This window comes from Colias eurytheme, chromosome 27 (assembly GCF_061535395.1).
Source record: "Colias eurytheme isolate Ceu_HAF_F1 chromosome 27, ilColEury1 Martin Lab GWU primary, whole genome shotgun sequence".
NCBI classification, from domain to species: domain Eukaryota; kingdom Metazoa; phylum Arthropoda; class Insecta; order Lepidoptera; family Pieridae; genus Colias; species Colias eurytheme.
The window spans coordinates 4,464,807-4,488,447 of NC_143006.1; the positions used below are offsets into that span (position 1 = coordinate 4,464,807).

General features: G+C 32.8%; 2 protein-coding genes across 8 annotated transcripts in view; one reads left to right on the forward strand and one right to left on the reverse strand.

Annotated features, from left to right (window-relative positions):
* Positions 1 to 89: 89 nt before the first annotated feature.
* Positions 90 to 16,494, forward strand: LOC149896873 (uncharacterized). The gene is made up of 20 exons (XM_090117073.1): positions 90 to 293; positions 370 to 588; positions 675 to 752; positions 1,238 to 1,348; positions 2,365 to 2,575; positions 3,142 to 3,209; positions 3,526 to 3,642; positions 4,375 to 4,434; positions 4,972 to 5,031; positions 5,743 to 5,908; positions 9,039 to 9,055; positions 9,351 to 9,566; positions 9,838 to 9,915; positions 10,355 to 10,465; positions 11,366 to 11,576; positions 12,629 to 12,699; positions 13,476 to 13,592; positions 14,902 to 14,964; positions 15,457 to 15,622; positions 16,297 to 16,494. The coding sequence occupies exons 1-20, from the start codon at positions 258 to 260 to the stop codon at positions 16,431 to 16,433; spliced, it is 2,313 nt and encodes a 770-aa protein (XP_089973199.1). The 5' UTR covers positions 90 to 257; the 3' UTR covers positions 16,434 to 16,494.
* Positions 16,495 to 17,791: 1,297 nt separating this feature from the next.
* CalpA (calpain A) overlaps positions 17,792 to 23,641 on the reverse strand; it is a 43,933-nt gene continuing 38,083 nt past the window's right edge. For 5 of the 7 annotated variants that reach the window (XM_090117265.1, XM_090117267.1, XM_090117269.1 and 2 more), the window contains 5 exons: positions 21,752 to 21,961; positions 20,358 to 20,485; positions 19,767 to 19,888; positions 19,440 to 19,513; positions 17,792 to 18,428 (listed from right to left, as the gene is read on the reverse strand). In XM_090117265.1, the coding sequence (XP_089973391.1) occupies positions 18,346 to 18,428; positions 19,440 to 19,513; positions 19,767 to 19,888; positions 20,358 to 20,485; positions 21,752 to 21,961 (617 nt within the window). In that variant the 3' untranslated portion in view covers positions 17,792 to 18,345. Of the gene's footprint in view, positions 18,429 to 18,900; positions 18,974 to 19,439; positions 19,514 to 19,766; positions 19,889 to 20,357; positions 20,486 to 21,751; positions 21,962 to 23,641 lie in introns of all 7 variants that reach the window. The other 2 variants (XM_090117266.1, XM_090117272.1) reach the window with 2 other exon arrangements.

Below are 23,641 nucleotides of genomic sequence, written 5' to 3' on the forward strand. Positions count from 1 at the left end.
TTATCTGTATGCTCTGTGTGTTGCACACCGCACTGTGTTTTGTATATATGTTCTGTGACTGTGTTGCACGCCACATGCACGCAAGCACGCAAAGTTGCAAGCAGCAAGATTGCTGCAGAGTGCAGATTGCAGAATGCAGATTGCTGGCTGCTGCATATTACTTGCTCTGTGAGGATTCAGAATTATTGTATACACATAAAATCAAATCAGCACAGTAAACAATTTATGCTGACGAAATATTTTGCATACTCATAAAAATGACCGTGATTGCTGTGGATGATGTACCGCCAAAGGTAAGAATATATTTATACTAGTAGTGCATGTTTTTACTCAAAAAAATATCAATTGATATCTATATTTTTGTTTCAGATGCCTTTGAAATTATTTATCAGAAAGCTTTCTTGGATTGTGAAAGGTCATTTTGAGGCCCTCGGGTTTGACTCCAAAACTAATAAAAATAATAGTTCAAAGACTTGTTATATAAAATTGTCGCCGAATTTGAATGTGGGCGATGTTATAAGAAGAATCAATGAGACACCGAGTGGAAAATTGAGGTTTAGAGCGTTTGTGCCTACATCAGTTCCAAATGTAAATATTACCTATTGCATGTTTCTTGAAATAATAGAAGATTTGCAAAGGGCTGAAAATTTTATAAACCTTTTCTTCTATTCTAGTTCACAGGAAAACCTTTAACTTTGTCAAACAAATTGAGGAGAGTTATACACATACCATTGGAATTATCACCGGAAGAGGTAGGTTTATCCAAGTACATTTTTTGACGAATATTTTTCTAGAGCAGGCTTTCCCAAATTAAAATTATTATAATTGTTACTAAAACACCTACATCTAACTGATCTGGTCGCTATAGAAAGTTGTATTCTTGTTATTTAAAACTTGGTTGATTTGGTTCAAAGAAAAAAAAGTAACTAGTTTTTAACATTTCTATGAAAAAAAATTAGACATGTTAAAATAAACAAGCGGCCATTTCTTTATTTAGGGCTGATTTTTCAATGCTTGGATATAACTTATCCGTCCACTAAAGTATTACACGATAATATTAAATTTCATGTAAACTGTCAAATACGGGCAATTAGAATACGTTTTTAAAATGGTAGTTTTATACATTATTTGACGAATAAGTTTTAACCAAGGATTGAAAAATCAGCCCTTAGAGCACAGAGTACCTTTTTATATAATATATGCCTTAGAGTAATTTTAAATGTCATTTATGTTTCAGTGTTTTCTAAAAGTCCACAATGAAATTATCACAGAACTGGTGTACAAGTTTACAGGATTACTGAGAATCAGTCAAAAGACAAATCACAAGCTTTTGGAGAACATTTGTTTTGTAAGTATAATTTTTAATAGTATATGCAATCCTATACTAATAGTTCTATCCTATCCTAATCCAAATAATATTATAAATGCGAAAGTTCGTGAGGATGGATGTGTATGTGTATGTTTGTTAGTCTTTCATGCAAATACTAATGAACCGATTACAATGAAATTGAGCACATAATATATAGAGTGTAACTTGGATTGTGTAATCAATAATATTGTATAATAAATAGGATAGGATAGGTTCTATCTAGGAAATCCCATGGTAACAGGAACTATGCGTTTTTTTTTTAATGCAGGCAAAGCCGCGGGCGTAAAGCTAGTGTTATTTAAACTAATATTATAAAGCTGAAGAGTTTGTTTGTTTGAACGCGCTAATCTCGGGAACTACTGGTCCGATTTGAAAAATTCGTTTGGTGTTAGATAGCTCATTTATCGAGGAAGGCTATAGGCTATATATCATCACCCTACGACCAACAGGAGTGGAGCCACGGGGGTGAAACCGCGCGGAGCAGCTAGTAATATATAAAATTCTTGTATCACAATGTAAGTTACCATACTCTTCCGAAACAGCTTGACCAATTCTAATGAAATTTGTTTACACATTAGTCTGTATCGTCTGTATGTCTGAGATTCGAACAGCATCTATTTTTTATACCCCTAAGTGATAGGAGCAAGGCAGAACAATGTTTGATGGGACAGGTAATATAAATGTTGTGTGAAGTCCCATATCCCCTAGTGGGGTAAGGGGCAGATGCATTATGCATTTGTTTCACTGATCGATTTTCTTTAGGGACAAGTAGGTGATAAGCCTACTGTGTCCTGCCAGACCGAGACATTTTTCTTCATCTCCACTGGGAATCGAACCCAGGATCCCTCGGTTCTACACTCTCTGATTTGACTCTCTCTCACTGATTTGATTACACGCGTTGACACGCGTCAACCACTGTACCTAATCAAATCAAATCAAATCAAAGGAGGATCCTAGGAGCCGGTTGTATTAACATGAAGCCATATTTATCCCAGGCAGTAGCGGAAAAACTGCGACGCGTCGCTAACTCGACTCATATAAACAACACGCCGTTCAAATTGAGCTCGGCGTACAGAAAGGCTCATCCGCATGTTTGTGATTACGGACTTATTATGTCCACTTTGCATATGTTAGAGGATGCGCAGGCGCAACCGAGAACACAGATTAGCGAGAAGGACTTGATGGTTGTGCATGTTAATCCTAATCGTGAGTATTGCATTTTAATCTGATTTCGTTTAACTACATATGTACATAGTATAAAATAAAGTCGCCTTCTCTGTCCCTATATCCCTATGTATACTTGAATCTTTAGAACTACGTAACGGATTTGGATGCGATTTTTTTTATAGATAGTGTGATTGAAGAGGAAGGTTTTTGAATATAATTTATTAGGTTTTAGACATAGCCGTAAACTAGTTGAGCAAATCAAATCAATAATTACAAATTTACAAATTAATAAATATTTTGCTAGCTTACATTTTAATGAGTGAATGAACGATTGATTGAATGGAAGAGTTGATATAAAACAACTTGCACATTCAATAAGAATTTTGGTAATTAGTTGGAGGAAAGCTATATATATATAGGCTTGAGCCTTGCTAGGCTAAGATTAAAGAATAGGAAATTTAAGATGTATTACATCTATATTCTCAATTCAGATTGCAATTATAACTAGTATAAAAACGTAGTAAAAAAAAAAATTACAATGTAAGGGAAGTCATTAAAATAAAACAATCAATGTGGTCAGTAATCAATTTATTTCATTTTTACAGCTGTTGTTACACGTTTTGAGAAAATTAAAGATGATACTAATAAATACTCAGACAGAATAATGAAAAGGGTAAGATTTTAATTTATATATAAGAAATATTTTATTATTTATATCGAGTAATGGAGCGCTTAATAGTTAATATACTTACTCATAATTTTTTTTTAAATGAAGCCTCTTTAGGCGCGCTTAGAGTTAAATTTCAAGATCGCGTCATGGCAATATCGTCACGTCATGAAGCAAGGCGACGATTTTGGTATCTTTGAATCTTGTCAAAGAAGTTTCACTTCTTACACACGTGTCCTCGGCATATACGCTCTTTTTTTCTTAAATATAATTATTCTTATTTCTTATATTCATAAAATTAAATAAATTAATTTTCTAACAGGTACATGAATACATTAATTCGTTAAAAACAGACTCTAATCCGGAACAGACTGATGACGAGAAAGCAAGAGTTAATGTTAGGAAACAATTGAAAAAAGTACAACCGTACTTATCAACGGTAAGCATCTTTAATTGTTTTTTTGGTCCACACTTGTAGTTTTTATGTTTTTAAATAGAATAGAATAGAATAGAAACGCATTTATCCTAAAAAATGATACACTAAATAACAGTACAGTAACAGATAGTACATTAAATAACAGAAAATACTTATAACTAAAAAAACAAGGTATAACTGGGTAAAACAATATGTGACGTAATAATATTATATTATATTTGTATCACCTCAGAGAAAGGGATTACTGACTCAGCATGAAATAGTTATGTTTATCGTGAAATTGCATATAATCTGTGTATGCAAAATGTTAAAAAAAATGAATGGTTAATGCAAATTATCCTTGTAACTAACACCATACCATCACTAACTCAAGAATAGCAGATTGTATGATATACATTTTTATGATATTATTTATAATTACTGCAATTTATTTTTATTTTTTTGTATTACTAGCTGTGCTCTGCGGTTTTACCCGCAGTGCTCCACTCCTGTTGGTCTTAGCGTGATGACATATAGCCTATAGCCTTCCTCGATAAATGGGCTATCTTACACCGAAATAATTTTTTAAATCGGACCATTTCTGAGATTAGCGTGTTCAAACAAACCAACAAACTCTTCTTCTTTATAATATTAGTATAGATGTAGTCTTATATTAATTTTAATTATAAGTATGAATCAATAAATGAATAAAATTGCGACATTAAAATTACTTATCGATGATTATGTTCTTTACAGATCATCAGAGAAGTCACAGCATCGCAATTGGTTCCATTGAATAAAGCACACAAAACTCAGGTATGATTTATTGTTTTTCTATTTTATTTTGTACTAACTGTGCTGCGTGGGTTCATCCGCGGACTAACCTGCGGGATAAATTAAGTATTTGTAATTCTGAAGTACATCAGAAGCTGGTATATCAAGTCTAACCTATATAACTGTAAAGTTTCATCCAAATCCTGTAGTTTTTCCGTGAAAGAGTAACAAACATACACACATCCATTCTCACAGTTATAATTTCTATAATATAAATTGTGTTGCTTGTAAGAGATTTTTGTATGTATGTGTTTGTAAAACTATATGTTTAGTACTTGTAATAGTGTACAATAAAGCATTTCATTCATTCGTTCGTTCATTCATTTATTGGTAGTTAAGTATTGGATTCCAATATTTGTTGGAAGTAGTCTTATTCTGGGTCTTCAGCTACCTACATACCAAATTTCATTGTAATCGGTTCAGTAGTATTTGCGTGAAAGAATAACAAACATCCATCCTCACAAACTTTCACATTTATAATATTAGTAGGATGTACTTTCATTTTTCGTTTTTGTTCAGGTCCCAGAGCTTCCACCGAACTATATGAAACCGATGAAGCAGTCTTTGTGCAACGTGCGGGTATGAAATTATTTTAATTATCATGTAATAATCAAAAGCAAAATAAAACAAAACAAAAAAAAGATTATCTTAGGGCCGATTTTTCAATCCTTGGTTAAAATTTATCCGTCCAATAAAGTATTACACGATAATATTAAAATGTCACGTAAACTGTCAAATACGGGCAATTAGAATACGTTTTTAAAATGGTAGTTTAATACGTTATTTGACGAATAAGTTTTAACCAACGATTGAAAAATCAGCCCTTAATGTAATTAACTTACTATATAAAGAAATCCAACTTTTTATTTAAGCCTAATCCAATCTTACAAGTTTTATACTTTTCAAGAAAGAAAGAGAAATAAATAGTGAATTGTGTGCTTCTTTGCATTCATAAATAGTTCTCGGTAAAAAATTTGGGCTTAGAAACTTCTGAACAGCAATACAATTTAATTCTTGCTCTTAAAATCACTAAATCACTTTGTCACTAAATATTTTTCGAAGTGTTATTGAAGTGAAACTTATTTAGGCGCGTCGAGAGTAAAATTTCAAGGTCGCATCATGGCAATACCGTCACGTCATGGAGTAAGGCCACGAATTTGGTATCTTTGAATCTGGCCAATGAAGTTTCACTTCTGACACGTCTTTTTTTAACTATATTAGTTATATATCTATAACTCATCGCTTTTATGTACATACTATATGTCTATTTTTTTATATAATATTCAACAGATATACAGTGAGCCATATTTCCCTGGTAACGAGGCAGTGAAAGGTTTTCTAAAGAAATTCTCCGCAAGATCGATACACAGAGCGGACACCATGTTTAACTTGCTTCATGTGAAAGTCTCGCGACAGGCGTATAATAAGATGTTGGCTCATGATGGGACTATAATAGGTAATATGCTCCCATATGGGACAACTAGCTTTCCGCCCGCGGCTTCGCCCGCGTTTTCAAAGAAAAACCCGCATAGTTCCCGTTCCCGTGGGCTTTCCGGGATAAAACCTATCCTATGTGTTAATCCAAGTTACCCTCTATGTGTGCTTAATTTCATTGTAATCGGTTCAGTAGTATTTGCGTGAAAGAGTAACTAACATCCATACATCCATACTTACAAACTTTCGCCTTTATAATAGTAATAGGATGTACAGGAACATAATTCTGATCCCATCTATACAGTATACTAATAATATTAAGCTGAAGAGTTTGTTTGTTTTAACGCGATAATCTCAAGAACTACTGGTCCGATTTGAAAAAATATTTCGGTGTTTGATAGCCCATTTATCGAGGAAGGCTACAGGCTATATATCATCACGCTAAGACCAACAGAAGCGGAGACTCGCGGGTGAAACCGCGGAGCGCAGCTAGTATAATATATCTGTGTATGGAATATACAGATGGATTTTTGAGACGGGTCAGTAAGGGCAGGTATCCTTACCGTTACAATTACAGGAATACTTTCTCAGGAAACCATGCATAACTTTTTAAGATATTTTAAACTGCATTCACAGATTTTGGAAAAATAGTTTGCAATAAAAAGGTCTGTTGCTGTGTATATCCCATACTTATGTATGATCCCACAAGTAGAACATATAGCGTCAATGATAGCATATGCAATCCCATCTCATATGGAAATCCCATAATTCAGCTAAAAGTCAATGAAATTGAAATTCCATTTGTGATTAAACCCGATGTTAACTATTTATTTACTCATTTGGTTTAAATAACTTCATTCGAAGCTCAATCCCATATAGAATCCCATTGCAAAGAATTATATTGACAGTTTATTGCACAGAAACATCTTCTCCTTTATCCAATACTAGCTTCCGCCCGCGACTCCGTCCGCGCGGAAAAATTAAGATTTATTTTTTTTCTACGTATTTTTCCGGGATAAAAAGTATCCTATTTTACGCCCAGGATAATAAGGTATAATTATACCAAGTTTCATCGAAATCGAACCGTTAGTTTTCACGTGATGCCTTCACATACAGACAGACAGACAGACAAAAAATTTTTTTATCACATATTTGGGTTTGGTATCGATCCAGTAACACCCCCTACTATTTATTTTTTCAATATTTTCAATGTACAGAATTGACCCTTCTACAGATTTATTATATGTATAGATAGATTATTATGTACTTATTTAACTAAATATTGATATACCATATGATTTCCCACTAGATTATACCTTCTGTGATCTGACACGATGTTCGATGTATTTTATTTGGATATTATGATATTAGAAGTAAAAAGGTGTAGATAATTTACCAACACAACATACGATCTTTAAAAACGGCACACTAACGCATACACGATTAGACGTCAAAGTAAGATGGCATGATTCACATCATCGTGAGTGTGAAAGAGATAACTGAAGTTAATTCTGGCTAATTACATAATATGTCCGTGCCCCGATAGCTTTTAGCCTATCTACACCTTTTTACTTATAATATCATCAGTTTTTAATATATTTTCAGCGGACTGTAAGCTTTACATACGCGGGACAGATTTTCCGATATACAAGATTCCTCAAGAGGTTATACAGCAAATATCACAAGGTTCAGTTCCGATTAAAAATTGGTGAATTAAATCGTGTGAATAAATTAGTTTATAAGGAATGGATAAATATATGATTATGAGCAATATTGTTTTTTTTTAATCTCAGTTATAGCACCTTGAATGCTATAAAACTAAAAAAAGACGTGTGGCACTCGGGGACTGCCGCGGTAAAGCTATTGCATGCTATGTCTTCAAGCCACACCTCCGAGCCCGTCGGAGTGGGGAGCGTGAGGTTTTTCGTTACTAAATTTCAGGATTCGGTCCCCGCGCTCAAGGCCCGCGATAAAAGCTATGCAATAGCTTAAAAATAAATAAAGTTATTAGAAAATGGGAGGTTTCTGCTTCTTATTCTTATTTTAATGATGAAAAAATTTTTCAATTAGATTTGATCTGTTTGTTCCTAATATTTTATAATTAAGCTTACTCCTATTTAAAAGCAGGTAATTGGGAAGCCAATTTAAAATTCACACCCATGTCTTAAAATATTGCTTGGCATAACATAGTATACCGTTAGAAAAATTATTCAACTCAAAAATATTAATAACTAGTCACATTTAAGATATATATTTCATAGTGTACACTGTGTGTACACTAGTAATTTTAGCAGATACTTATTACAATTATTTTTAAATAATATAAAATGTACGTGGGTGGTGGAAAATTTATATTAAATATTCATTTGGGTACTATTTGCCAATCCTTACAAGCAAGTTCTTCTTCGCAAGTAATAAATATTATTAAATATCATTAATTAATTGTAATGATTAAATTGTTCAAGTTCACGCGTATATCATTTTTTTCGTGCGAACATTCGTGCATTGTACGAATGTTTATACGCAAGTGAGTGTTCCGGCTCCGGGTCTATGGTTCCGGGTAATGCTAGGTACTTTAATGATAAAACGTCTTATCTGAGTAACTATAATAAAGAGTTCAATTTTCACAAAAGTTACAAAGATATCTTATATATAAAATTCTCGTGTCACAATGTTAGTCTGCATACTCCTCCGAAACGGGTGGACCGATTCTCATGAAATTTTCTGTGCATATCGGGTAAGTCTGAGAATCGGCCAACATCTATTTTTCATATGTACCACGGGCGAAGCCGGGGCGGACCGCTAGTTTTATATAATATTAGACACGAGTCACGACACTTCTAAGCCAAGCTTCCATGCTAAAAGATAGTCACTTGTTCTGTGACTGCAACTGGCAACTATCAATTAGTATAGTGTCATAAAAATTTATTGTCAGATTTAGATGTCAAGTGTCAACTTTGAAGTTTGAGGCTTGAGCGCAGAGCGATTGCTTCGCCTTTATAAATTAATTCATATTACTTTCCTATTAAAAACTTACTAAATATTACTCCGTGGGTGATATAAAATTGGGAATATAAAATTAATCGCTTTAGAAATTTTATTCTTACAAAAGTTTTTATACAGTCTCACAAAAATGACTGTAATTGCCGTAGATGGTGTGCCGCCAAAGGTAATAAATAATATTGTTAGTTTTAGAAGCTGCTTGATTTAATTACACAATAACATAAAGAAATAAGTAAATAGCTTTCCGCCCTCGGTTTCACTCGCGTTGTTACAGAAAATTCTCATGGGAATGTGATGTTTGACCGCGGTAAAAAAGTAGCCTATAACTAATATCTTGAATCCTAACTATATCCAGACACCAAAATCATATCATAAAATGGTTCTGTTGCGCCGTTAAAAATAAAACAAACATACACCTTCGCAATTACAATATAACTAAGGATATCTAATTATTGTTTCAGTTAACAATGAAGCTATTTATAAGAAAGCTTTCCTGGATTGTGAAAGGTAATTTTGAAGCTCTCGGCTTTGAGTCTAAGATAAACAGGCCGAAGATTGGTTATATAAAACTATCAGCCAATTTGAATGTTAATGATGTTTTAAAAAGAATCAATGATAGCGAGACACCAAGTGGAAAATTGAAGTTTAAAGCATATGTCCCTTCATCAGTTCCAAATGTAAGTACCTATATAATAATATAGTAAATATAAAACTATTTTTGTTTGCAATTATTTAATTTTGTGTCAATATGCAAAATGGAGGAAAATCTGGGTAGTTGCATTATTATTTACCTACCTAAAAAGTCCAGAAGCGAAGTGAATAACATGTTATTGCAATTTGTCATTTAAATTTAATTATCTTGTCTACTTTTTGTTGGCTCGTAATGAGTAATATAAACATTATTAAAACATTTCTAAATGTCTAGTAATCTTCATATTCCCGTTTTAGTTATCGGCAAAACCAGCTACATTACCAAACAGGATGCGCAGAGTGATGAATATACCATTGGAATTAACACCAGAGGAGGTAAGTCTATATTGTAATAATAAAAAGCTGAAGAGTTTGTTTGTTTGACCGCGACAATCTCAGGAACTACTTTACATCTAAAAAAAGTATTGCGTTAGGTTTATATTGTTTGATTTATTTGAAGAAATAATTTATTAGTCATAAAAAAAATTCTTATTGGATTAAGTTTGTTACATATTTGAAAAATAATCAATTTAAGGTGATGTTGAAATTAGCACTTACTTTCCTTTTATTGTAGTAGGTTAATCTTAATATATATAAATCTCGTGTCACAATGTTTGTCCTCAATGGACTCCTAAACAACTTAACCGATTATTATAAAATTCGCACACCATGAGTAGTTTGATCCAACTTGAGAGATAGGATAGTTTAACCATGTAGGTACCACAGGCGAAGCCGGGGCGGACCGCTAGTATTAATAATAAGGTGTTTGTTACAGTGTTTTAAAAAAGTCCACAATGAAATTATCAAGGAAATGGTATACAAGTTTACAGGATTACTGAATCTCAGTAAAAAGACCAATCATCAGCTCATGGATAATATATGCCTTGTAAGTATTATTTTTATTATTTGTACGCAGAATTTTTTACTTCAAAAACATAATTAGAGCGAGGGTAAGTCTAACAAATGAAACAGAAAGATATAAATCGAACTCAAACATTTATTTATTCAATAAGACTTCTTCTAGAAGCACTTTTGAATCGTCATTACATTTTTTAAATTTACCTTCGATTCGGAAAGCTCGGAAAGTTGGAGAAGAACCAACAAGAATCCTCTAATTTATATAAAAAAACTCATAAAACTGCAAGAAAATCATTAGTAAATACATTATACATATTAATGAATTTACTAACAATTTTGTTGCAGTTTTAATTTTTATTACTTTATTTATGTACAGGTTTTTATTTAAATTTCATTATTTCCTTGAAAATAAGTATTAGCATGGTTTAGCTACAAAACTAATTACTGTACCGTTGGATCCAGTTTAATCTTTTAAACGACTACCTTGTTTATACATTTAGAAATAACTTTTTAATGGAATTTAATGCTGCTGCATGCTTCCTGTGGAGTGTTTTAAATGTAGATTTTTAATAATATCTATATATATTAAAATGAAACCCGTTTCGTATTATCACGGCATCACGTGTGAACGGCTGAACCGATTTCAATAATTCTTTTTTTATTATATTCCTTGAAGTACGAGGATGGTTCATAAGTAGCGAAAACGTAAATATGTACCACGGGCTAAGCCGGGGCGGACCGCTAGTAGTAAATAAATCTCAAATTAAAATGTATTTAATTTCTCAATAATAATTATCTCTAGGCTTTGTAGCCATAAGGTCGCCTATTGTGCAATTTATGTATATTCTACTTAGTTCATCATTTTGGTGTGTACAATAAAGCTTTCATTCATTCATTCATTCATTCATTCATATCTCTAAATTTTCAGACGGTAGCAGAAAGACTGCGACGTGTAGCCAACTCGTCTAAAATAAACAACCCACCGTCCAAACTTAGTTGGGCATATCGTAAAGCGCATCCACATTTTGGTGATTTTCAATTCATTTTGTGCACTTTGCATATGTTAGAGGATGCGCAGGCGCAACAAAGGTCGCAGGTTAGCGAGAAGGACTTGACGGTTGTGCATTATAATCCGGATGGTAAGGTTTTTATATATATATATACTAGCTTTCCGCCCGCGGCTTCGCCCGCGTTTTCAAAGAAAAACCCGCATAGTTCCCGTTCCCGTGGGATTTCCGGGATAAAAACTATCCTATGTGTTAATCCAAGTTACCCTCTATATGTGTGCTAAATTTCATTGTAATCGGTTCAGTAGTTTTTACCTGAAAGAGTAACAAACATCCATACATCCATACTTATAAACTTTCGCTTTTATAATAGTATTAAGATATGTATATACAATTTGACGACGTGGTTGGCGCCGTGATAAAGTAACTGCCTACTGAGCCGACGGTCCCGGGTTCGATCCCCGGTCAGGGCAAATATTTGTGTGATGAACTTAATTATTTGTTCTTGGGTCTGGGTGTTATCTATATATTATGTATTTATAAAAATATTATATTTATCGTCGCCTAGTACCCACAACACAAGCCTTAATTGAGCTTACTGTGGGACTAGGTCGATTTGTGTAATAATGTTCTATAATATTTATTTATTTATTACTAGCTTTCCACACGCAGCTTCGCCCGCGCAGTCAAAGAAAAACCCGCATATTTCCCGTTCTCGTGGGATTTCCGGAATAAAACCTATCCTATGTCCCGGGATAAAAAGTAGCCTATGTCCTTTCTCGGGTATAAAAATATCTCTATACCAAATTTCATGCAAATTGGTTCAGTAGTTTAGGCGTGATTGAGTAACAGACAGACAGACAGCGTTACTTTCGCATTTATAATATTAGTATGGATTGTTGTTGTCCGCGGCTGCGTATGCTAAGTGAAGGGAAATAAAGAATTGTCATGCATGTCACTTCCATATTAATATTGTAAAGCTGAAGAGTTTGTTTGTTGGTTTGAACGCATAAATCTCAGGAACTACTGGTCCGATTTGAAAAATTATTTCGGTATTATTTCTAATTTATCGAGGAAGGCTATATATCATCACGCTAAGACCAACAGGAGCGGAGCAATGCGGGTGAAACCGCCATACACAGCTAGTAAAAAGTAATACTAAATAATGAAATGTATTTTTTCAGTTATAAATAACGTACGCCATGATAACGCGAGAGAAACGTGCAATAAATACTCTGAAAGAATTATCAAGAAGGTAAGATTATTTTTAAGTAATTTGTAATTCAATATTCAGCATACTTTAAATAAAAAAAGTAGTAAATTTTGTTTATTTGTAACATGACTACATAGTATAAAACAAAGTCGCTTTCTCTGTCCCTATATCCCTTTGTATGCTTATATCTTTAAAACTACGCAACGAATTCTGATGCGGCTTTTTTAATGGATAGAATGATTCTCGAGGTTATAGTATACTAGCTTTCCGCCCGCGGCTTCGCCCGCATTTTCAAAGATAAACCCGCATAGTTCCCGTTCCCGTGGGATTTCCGGGATAAAACCTATCCTATGTGTTAATCCAAGTTACCCTCTATATGTGTGCTAAAATTCATTGTAATCGGTTCAGTAGTTTTTGCGTGAAAGAGTAACAAACATCCATACATCCATACAAACTTTCACATTTATAATATTAATAGGATAATTTATTGGGTTTAGGCAAAGCGGGCGAAGCACCGGGCGGGTCGCTAGTTCATTATATTTTAAATCTTAATAGCACACTTTCACAATGTGAAATCACAATGGCACTTTTCTAATTTTTGCAATTATTAAAGTGAAACTTTTATTACATCGACTCAAACTTTTTGGTCTGTCTAGCGCATGTCGCGTGACGGTCGGCTGCCGAGTAGGTATAAAGCAGTGTTCGGAACCGTACGATAATTATCGTACAAATACGATAATTTTGTGCCTAAGTTTCACTTTTACCGTGGTTTCATAAAACCACACAACATTTTGCAATTTTTGTTTCATATTTTACAGGTAACAGAGCACATAAATAATTTAAAGACAGAATCACACCCAGACCAGACTGAAGAAGAGAAAGCAAGAGTTAATGTTAGGAAGCAGTTGAAGAAAATAGCACCTTACTTGGCATTGGTAAGTTATTTTATAACTTATACCCGGCGCGGCGAATGATGATCCGTATGACAGTCCGTCTTTGTGTCAGTGATTGCTCGTATGATGGGTCATGTCGATACTTTACTATTTTATAGGCAAAAGCGTGGCTTGCATTCAGCCACGTCGATAAACATGTTTTTACAAATATAAAATTAATTTTTAACGTCTATTATGTTGTTGTATTAATTTAAGTTTTTTAGCATAGATTAAGTAGGTAAGTAAAACGAAAGTTTTCCAAAACATAAAAATGTGCCTTATCATTTTCACGTAATTTTTAACCCGTTTAACACAGTGTATATTATTTTATCATGAAAATGGAAGCCCCCATTTAATTTGTCTAAAAAACTTATATTATCATTATCATAGGTAAATTAAATTAACGCGAACGGTAATTTATTAATTAATTATCCTGCGATCTTCTGTTCCATTCCATAGTGAATGAACTAAAGCTTAAGCATGGAAAAAATGTGATCTCGTTTCCAATATCGAAATTTGTTTATCGATACTTCCGCACTAGTCGATAAATGCCAACGATGTAAGTTTTGTAGGACGTAAACGTAAAGTCAGATTGATATAATTTCTCGTAAATGTTAAGAATTGTTATAATTCCAACTGAATATCATTGTTATGGCATAAAGCTACGTAAAAATTAATAAATGCCATTTTTAGACGGCTCCAATACGTTTCTAATTTAATGGTGACGCCATTACAAGTTTGTCTCTTGAGAATAACTGTCAGTGTCATAGGAATCATCATTTCGCCGCGCCGGGTATAGACATAGGTAAAGTCTGTAAAGTTAGTTAAATAACACACATAATATTGTTGGCTCTCAAATCTCAATACTCTAATAATAATGTTTAAAAATTGTCCGAAACAAGACTATTCCTATGTGTGTATTGGGCAGAGTTTTCTATTGATCGATACGAGACTTTGAACTTTACAGTAAAGAAATAAGGTGTAAATTTCAATGAATGCTTTATACAACGTTCGCTCCAACATTTTTAGATGTAAAAGTATATCAAAAAATGTTGGGGTGGTGTTATAGTTAAGAAAAGATTGAGGGCCGATTTTTCAATGCTCGGATAAAACTTATCCGTCCAATAAAGTATTACACGATAATATTAAAATGTCACGTAAACTGTCAAATACGGGCAATTAGAATACGTTTTTAAAATGGTAGTTTTATACATTATTCGATGAATAAGTTCTATCCAATGGTTGAAAAATCGGCCTTTAATAGAAGAGAATTGATTTTATTTTTTAGATTTGTTATTATTGCTGTTTACAGATGGTCCAAGAGGTGACAAGTACACATTTGCAGCCTGTGAAGCAATCGTTCTATGATGTTAGGGTATGCCTTCTTGCATTTATTATTTTTCTTAAAATGTCATTTATTAGTGTAAAAATATAATTTATGGATGTGTGTTTGTACACATTACTCATTAATTATATTAAAAACTCGTGCAATAACATAATGTTGCCATTCAACAAACTTTTTAATATTTTTTTTAACTGCATGTTTTTTTTTATACTATAAAATCATATACCAGTAAAAGAAACATTTATATTACCAAGCCACGTATATTCGATCACAAAATATGACTATTATTAAACTATTGCATAGCTTCTATCGCGGTCCTTGAGCGCGGGGACCGAATCGAGAAATTCCGTAACGAAAAAACCTCACGCTCCCCACGGGGACGGGCGCGGAGGTGTGGCTTGAAGGCATAGCATGCAATAGCTTTACCGCGCCGAGTGACACACGTCTTTTTTATTTTTATCACATAATATTTGAGATCAAAATTCTCATTTATATTTTAGTTATTTGTATTTATTTTCACAGATATACGGCGAGCCATATTTCCCAGGACGCGAGGAAGTTAAAGTGTTCCTAAAGAAGTTTGGCGCCAGAACGATACATAGATCGGACATTATGTTCAATTTGGTGATGTTCAAGCTAACACGGCATTCGTACATGAATATAATGAATGAAGATGGTGTTACGATAGGTATGGTAATCCCATATCACCTTATTTGGGATTTTATTGCTCAGACAAATCAAATCTAATATATTTATTGTATATGGTCATTTATAGGGTGTTATACAAACTTTTTTAGACAAATAACATGGAAATATCCCCTTATCCCATATACTATCCCATTACATAAACGAATCGCACTAATCCAATATGCGATTCAATTGCATATAAATCGTCGAACATTCATCTTATATAAAGTTTCATAATAATCACTACATACAAGGTTAATTGAATCCCATTACATTCCTCGATCGCATTTGTATTCTATTCGTTATGATTTATAGATATCGGAATATATGTTCAACTATCCCATAGAGATACGATAATCCCACTAATCCCATAGTCCATACACATCAAATATCTTAAATTCACAATCTCATTATCTGTATTCCATTGGTCTATAGACTTAAATAACTTTGTAATAAAAAAGTGATTAAAAACCCGATCGCACTGTATTAAATATAAGAAAACCTTTCGAAAACATATTGCATTATACTTACTTCAATTAGCATTATTAATTATTAATATGCCTATAATATATGCTTCTTCCTTCATATAATATGCTTACACATATTTTTTTAAAAACTACATTTCATATTAAACATGTCAATTTATATCTATTTCATATAATATTATTATTTCAGGAGGCTGTAAACTGATCATACGCGGGTCAGATTCACCGACATACAAGATTCCTGAAGCGGTTTTAAAGCAAATAACTCTTTCGGAACCAACACAAGATGAAAATATCGTAGCTGAGGAAAATTGGGAAGAATGGTGAATGTAGTGTGAAAATATTGTACATATATACTTAAGGAGTATTAATAAATGATTTTATGTGATATTGCTTTTTATTTCACCAATACACAAGAAATTTTTATTATAAAGTAGGTACTAATGAGTAAGTAAGATTAAAAGAATAGCTTTAACTACGTTAAGTTAGTACCGGATAAACTCAGAACTTTCAAAAAAGTAATAATACTTGAGTACACTTGCCTACGCGGCAGGTTTTGCGCACGATCGAGTTTTATTTTGAAAATCTAATCTCTGGATATTGACATTTGTCATTCAGTAACAGTGCATTTACATGAAATGAGCGAATGCTCATTCTAAAATCACCCAACTAAGTCAAATTTAGTGTAAACAGGCGTAGAGCATTCTTTCGTTGTTCTTATTGCGTTCGAAAAAATCTATGCAATGTTCTAATATGTAAATATGTAAATGCGCCGAAACATAAGCTTAGGTTTAAGAATTTAGTTTATACCGTCTAATATGATAGGCCGCAACAATTTGAAACTGCTGTAGTCGTTAGTAGGTACAAGGAAAAAGCATAAATTCACATAATATCGATATTATGTGAATTTATGCTTTTTCTTCGGATCTTTCGGATCTTACTATATCAGTTTACAGATTATAAAATTTTCTGCTGAATAAAAGTGAGTGCTGAACTGCTGAGAGACAACATACATAGTAGATGCTCTAATATTTCTGTTGTATTTTTCAATTAGATGATGAATTAGAACGTATACTTTTATAATTATTTACATTATTACAGGCCAGAATTTTATTATTAACGATACAGACAGCTTGCATAATGTACCTATATAGTTGTAGCGAAGGTTCTAGGTACTTCAAAATATTTTCCGTTTAGCACTTGGATAGTCGTTCCGTTAAATAGGAACGGTTCATTTGTTTTTTCATTGATTGCTGATTTAGACATGATCATGGTGATCATGTCATCATCACGGTGAGGTGATCACCTCAGCCATTTTTATTACTTGAATTTAGTAGTTTTTTTTTCAATGTAATTATAGGTAGTGAAGAGATATAGTATAATAATTATTATAGACTACCTACGTTGTCGATATATTTTGTGGCCCAGACCTACGTTATTTAACCGTAGAAAACTTCAGGCAGAAAAGATTTGACACATGAGTAATATTTGTATTCAGTGTTTTTAGCATACATTTTCCTCAGAAAAGGCTAAACTGATTTTTTATGAAATTTTATAAATTGTGTATATTCGTTAAGTCATAGATAGGTTTTTTAACTATTCTAAATTGGAGGTTAATAATTACCTATAACTAAATATATTATATAGAGCTAATAGAGGTTGATACATGAAATAAAACACCAAAATTTTAATAACATATTTATTCAGATCTGATACATAAAAATTCATAAAAAAAAAATAGCAAATAAAATGCATTGTCATCGCAACATAGAAATACAATTTATTTTGTAACATACACTTTTTTTCTGTTTATTTGTTATATAATCTGTTCTAGCTAATCGCACAGCAACTTAAGACAAAGGTTATAGATTAAAAATATAGTTTTTATGGAATGAAGACTCGGTGGATACAAAAATACTGCGTTCATGATTTTTTTTAATAGCGAAAAATATGAAAATATTTTGAAAAAAATGTGAATACCCGTATTATAAAAATGTCACAACACCAATATAAATGTACGAATAAAATTTGTGACTTAGTTTTTTTATAATTAATTGTGTGAGATTCAATTAGACTTTATAATTAATGTATAAATTTTGAAAATTAAGATTTTAAAGCCAAGATAGTAAGAATAAGGACCATAGATAACACTTTACTTACAAAAAAAATATTCTAATTAAATCTCAAACATTATGGACATTTAGGCCGCGTATACACGTAGCGTTTTTAAGGCGTTTGTCTATGAGTAGACTGTGCGATTTAGCCATTCGTCGAGTGAAAACGTAGCGTATTCACCGCCCGATGATCTTCCATTGAAGGTTTCTGAAAAATTAAAAAAATATATAAAAAAATTGAAACAATTGGCGCGATTTTTGACGATTAGTAAGCGTGTTAATGCACAAGTCGTTTACGGGGTTTAAAATTTTGTGTAAATAAAAGTTTTAGGAAAAAATTATTTTGTAAAACTCCCGTAAGCGACTTAATAATGGAACATTATTTGCGAATGGTATTCAAATTATACTCATAACGCATTTAATTTCAAACACATTATTGTTATAAAAAATAAATAAAAAATTTTAACAAATTAAACCTTCGCAAATAATACAATTACTCTACAAGGAACATTTGACCACAATAAAAAACATAGAAACGACTTTCAATCAAAATCCAATTGCCCCATGGTTAAAGTAAAAGTCAAAACCACTTTGACCTTGACCAAAGTCAAATGTTCCTCACAGACATGTGACGTGTATACACATTTGTATATATATATCGTTTATATATATAGTTATACTTGTTCGTGTGTCCTTGCGTCGCTCACGGCACCGCCAACTCGCGTTCTAGGTTCTCGAGCGGCTCATTGTTTGCTGTTATTTATATTTATTTTAATACTAATTAGCGATATACCTATATTTAGGTGTTTACTTAACATAGATGTAATGCTAGGAATATTTATGGATATACATGTTTTTCTAAATATCTATTTAGATCTACATACTTAATGTATGTGGATAAAATATGGATAAATAGTTGTCTAAATTTAATTCTTTAAACAAAAATATAATCCAAAATCATGCATTTTTATTTTTTTGATAATTCACAAGTAAGATGTATGCTGCTCTTTGACTAGCTTTATTAATACTCTAAAGCATATATTATATTCTTTCTACATAAGGAATTGTCTATTCGTACAAGCCACCATTCTAAATCCATTTATTTATTCCAACTAATCTTATATTTCTAAACTAATCTGCTACACGATTTTAATCTACTTTACTGATATTTTTTCATCTAAATGCAAGCAAAACCATAATATTAAATATATAATCTTACCGATCATAGTCTTAAGTCGCACAGCACACATAATGAAGTCATCGAACTGTATGTAACCGTCGTGGGAGCCGTATCTAGAAGTGAATTGCTGTTAAATAACTTTACAATATAATCATTTTAACATTACCTGGGCAAAAGTCTTGTAAAAATAAGAAATATTTTATAAGCAATAGTTTTTTTGAAGGAAAAACTATTGTCGTTATGTTTGTGAGAATTGAATCGAATTAATGATAAGCTACGTCATAAGTTTAAAGTAATGTTTGCCAAAAATCACGCTCGCACTTTGATCACCCCCTTCACTTTGACCACCTCTACACTTTGACCCACCTGTGCGCGAGCACGTTGAGCACGTGCGCGTTGACCGTGTAGCCGGCCGAGTGCAGCGCGTCACGCAAGTGTTGCGCCGGGATCGCGCCGCGACCGTCCGTGTCGTACAGACGGAATACCGCCTGGAATTATGTATAAACGAGTATTTTTTAATATTTGTTAAGGTTAAAATATTGTAAATTAACCCATTGAGCCCCGAACGGCCCGATCGGTCCACGACACAATAGATTTTCTATTGTGTCTGTGATTCCGGGGCCTTAGTTATTACGAAAGAATTTATAAATTTACAGCTAAAAAGCAATATTTTCCAGTCAAAATGTTTATAATGCTGCATTTTAGAGAATAATAAAGAATAATGAAAACTAAACAAAGTATGATTTTGGAAAAAAGGCTTCATTACTGCGACATAGCCAACTTAGACAAACTGGCCAAAAAGTCATTAATTATGGTAGTATAGCATCGTTGTATGGAAATAAATCGTACTTAATTTTTTTCGACAAAAAAAGTTTTATAGAACTTTATAGAACCTAAAATCTTTTCTATCATCATAAACATGTACATTTTAACATCTTTAAAAAAAAATACACCTACCCTCCATTTACGCAAGTCGATCCACAGCGATTTGAACTCCTCAAAGCCGAGGCCACCAGAGTTGTCCTTATCGAGCATAGCTATCATGCTTCTGCATACGTCCTTCGAGAAGCCCTGACCGTGCAGTTCTGTGATATTTTATGAAAATATTAAAAAAAAGATTTTTTTTTGCAAATTCTGAAATGATTTATTGGTGTGATGTTATGGCGACTTGTACATAAAAAAAAAAAACATAAAATAAATTACGTTTCATTTTTGTGATTTTTTTATTGTTTGTGGTTTTTAAGTTTATCCGTGGTAATAAAGTTGTGTTAATTTTAAAATTAGGAAACCTTCGAAATAAAATATTGTCTTTGGTTGTGTTTTTGGTAATGTACTTAATATTCTCTGTTGCTAATATTTTTGTAATATGTGTCCTCACATCCCTTCCTTGTTTTCCATTTTGAGTTTAAATAATGTATTTTTTTTTCAATAAATCTCAATAACATCACACCGATAAAACGCACTTATAAAATAAAATATTTAAAACTATTATTAAAGAAATGGAGGTGACTTGATTTAAATTAATACAAAAAATAATATAGAAATAATTCTAAAATGCCCATTTTCGTGTATAATAAACATGCGTGAGGCGAAATGCAAACTTCATCAAATTATTTTTTGATGAAATTTACATTGAGTGTTAGTAGCTAAGCCAAACATTAACAGTAAAGTAATATGTCCTTATTTTACTTAATACCTGAAAAGAGACAGAAAATACATAAAAAATACAAAATAACATACAAAAACAGACATTTTAAAATGCAGCCTCCATTTCGTTAAATGTATATAAAAATATATAGAAGCATGCACCGATGTCTGAGTCCCTGAAAGTTACAAAACAATCATTAATATTTGTATAAACAAAAAAAATGTTGTTAAAAAAAAAAATACATTTTACATAAGTTTAAAAACGTATTTAGCCATACTTTAAAAAAAATATTATCCCCCTGCTACACATATCCCATATTGGCGTGTCCCCTACCCCCAACTTGCTACCTTATTGCGACTGCGTGCCCCTTGCCCCACATTTCGCATATGAACGTGCCCTACACCCTGCTCTCACCCCGCTACCTATCTTCAACTACGTAGTGCCCATTGCCCCATATTGCATGTCCCCCTGCACTCGCTATAATGCTGCGACTGCTTGACTGCCCTTTTCCCCACATGTCACACATAAATGTAGCCCCTGCTGCGCTATCTTGACGGCTGCGTGCCTCTTATCTCATATCGCATGTGGCCCTTGCCCCCGCCACGCTACTACCATTCCTGTCCCCACATATCGCCTATGGACATGACCTTATCCCCGCCCTACCACCAGACTGCCCTTATCCCCTGCCCCTTGCCCCCGCTACCTGTCTGCGGCTGCGGCTGCGTCAGTTGCACGTGCTCCTGCCCCTGCCCCTGCCCGGCCACCTGCTGCAGGTCCACACCGAGCTCCTTGCATATCGGCGTACACAACGCACACAGGAGCAGCTCTAGGCAGTTTTGCTCTTGTGCGGGTGTGGCAACACCACCCACTGTTCCTCCCCCGTCGTACGCAGCGCCGTGGCGCATTGCCAGTTCTGTTGGAGTGTTGATGCTTATACGGCCGTGGCTTTTTTTAAATGTGGTTTTAAGTGTAGGTAGGTTTTTTGTGAATGTGGAAGTGTTTTTTATAAGTGTGGGTGTGATTTCGTATATGTGGAAATGTTTTTTATAAGTGTGGGTACGTTTCTTGTGAATACGGGTTATGTTTTTGTAAAGTGTGATTTGAGTGTGGATGTATTTTTTGAAGTGTGGGTATGTTATTGTATATGTGGATGTGTTTTTTTTAAAGTGCGAATGTGTATTTAAAATTCTGTACATGTTTTTTTAGTGTTTGGGTGTGATTTTGTATGAATATGTTGTTTTCTGTGATTTGTTATGAGGTGATGTGTATTTTTAGCATTTTACAAGTTTCTAAATAGCAATATTGAAAAAACTCACAACAAAATACAAAATATTAACGAAAAAAGAAATTTATCGATTCGAAAATATATTTTAATAAGTTTAAATAATTTCTTCGAGACAAAACTTTATAAAATATACCATGTACCACGTCATACACAACATATCAGACTCTCGCAACACATGTGTAATGTGTATACCTACAGGTGGTAAAAAAAGATCTTAAAATTCTACCTATAAATCACTAATAACCAATTCATTACTACATCTAGAACATTCTAAATTCAAAAAATGAACATAAAAAACAAACACAAATAAAAAACAGTGCACTAAACAGAACAAAACATTAAATTGTGTTACTTACATATATAAAATCACACGGAATGCGAAAATCATAACATAAGCATTAAGCTAGGTACATACATACATACATACATAGTTACACAAAATGGGCATCGTCGTACATATTACTTAAAAATATTTGAGTTTAGAACTTTTTAGAATGGACATGAATTTTAGAGGTACCCCTCCATTTATTTTATAAACTTTTTAGGGTTGTTACTTGAATCACACGAAAGATTGAATCGAAATCTATGAAGTAAGAGTAGAGAGATAGGCAATTATTTTGGGTGAAAATTGGGAATAATGTAATATTATTCTTATATGACGACAACACACTTGTAATAAGGAATACATATAAGTTATTAGTCGACGTCTAGTCGGAAAAGGGCTAAACAAAAAAAAAACTATGTCAATCTTTTAAACATTATGTATCAAAAATAATTATTTTCACTCGATATTGTCAAGATTTCCCGTTTTAAATTGAATGCATCATCAAATTTAAACTGACTGTGCTATGAAAAATGTGTGTTCTCATCATAACTATTTTTATATAGCTCACAGCAAAAGTAAAATTAAAATAAAGGATATTATTTTTCGACATAAATAAACTCAAAGGACCTCACAAAAAATGTAATTAAATACATCAGAAAAAAAAGCAAAGCTGAAAAACAAAATAAATCGGCGAAAAAAACTTCAAAATAAAAATGTATATAAAGTTTTAACTCGTAGCAATACGATATAAAAATATAAAATATTATATTGATCAATGAATGGTCGATTAATTATGCTTTATAAGTGAATTATAAAATAGGTTATCGGCTAGCTATATTTATTTTTAACATTTTCTACTTGACTTTTTCGTAATAAATTTAAATAATAGATGAAGTAAGACACATTATTAGAAGTTAGCACATAATAGAGACACGTTATAGCATTAACAGAAAATATAATTAAAATAACCCGAGATACAATTG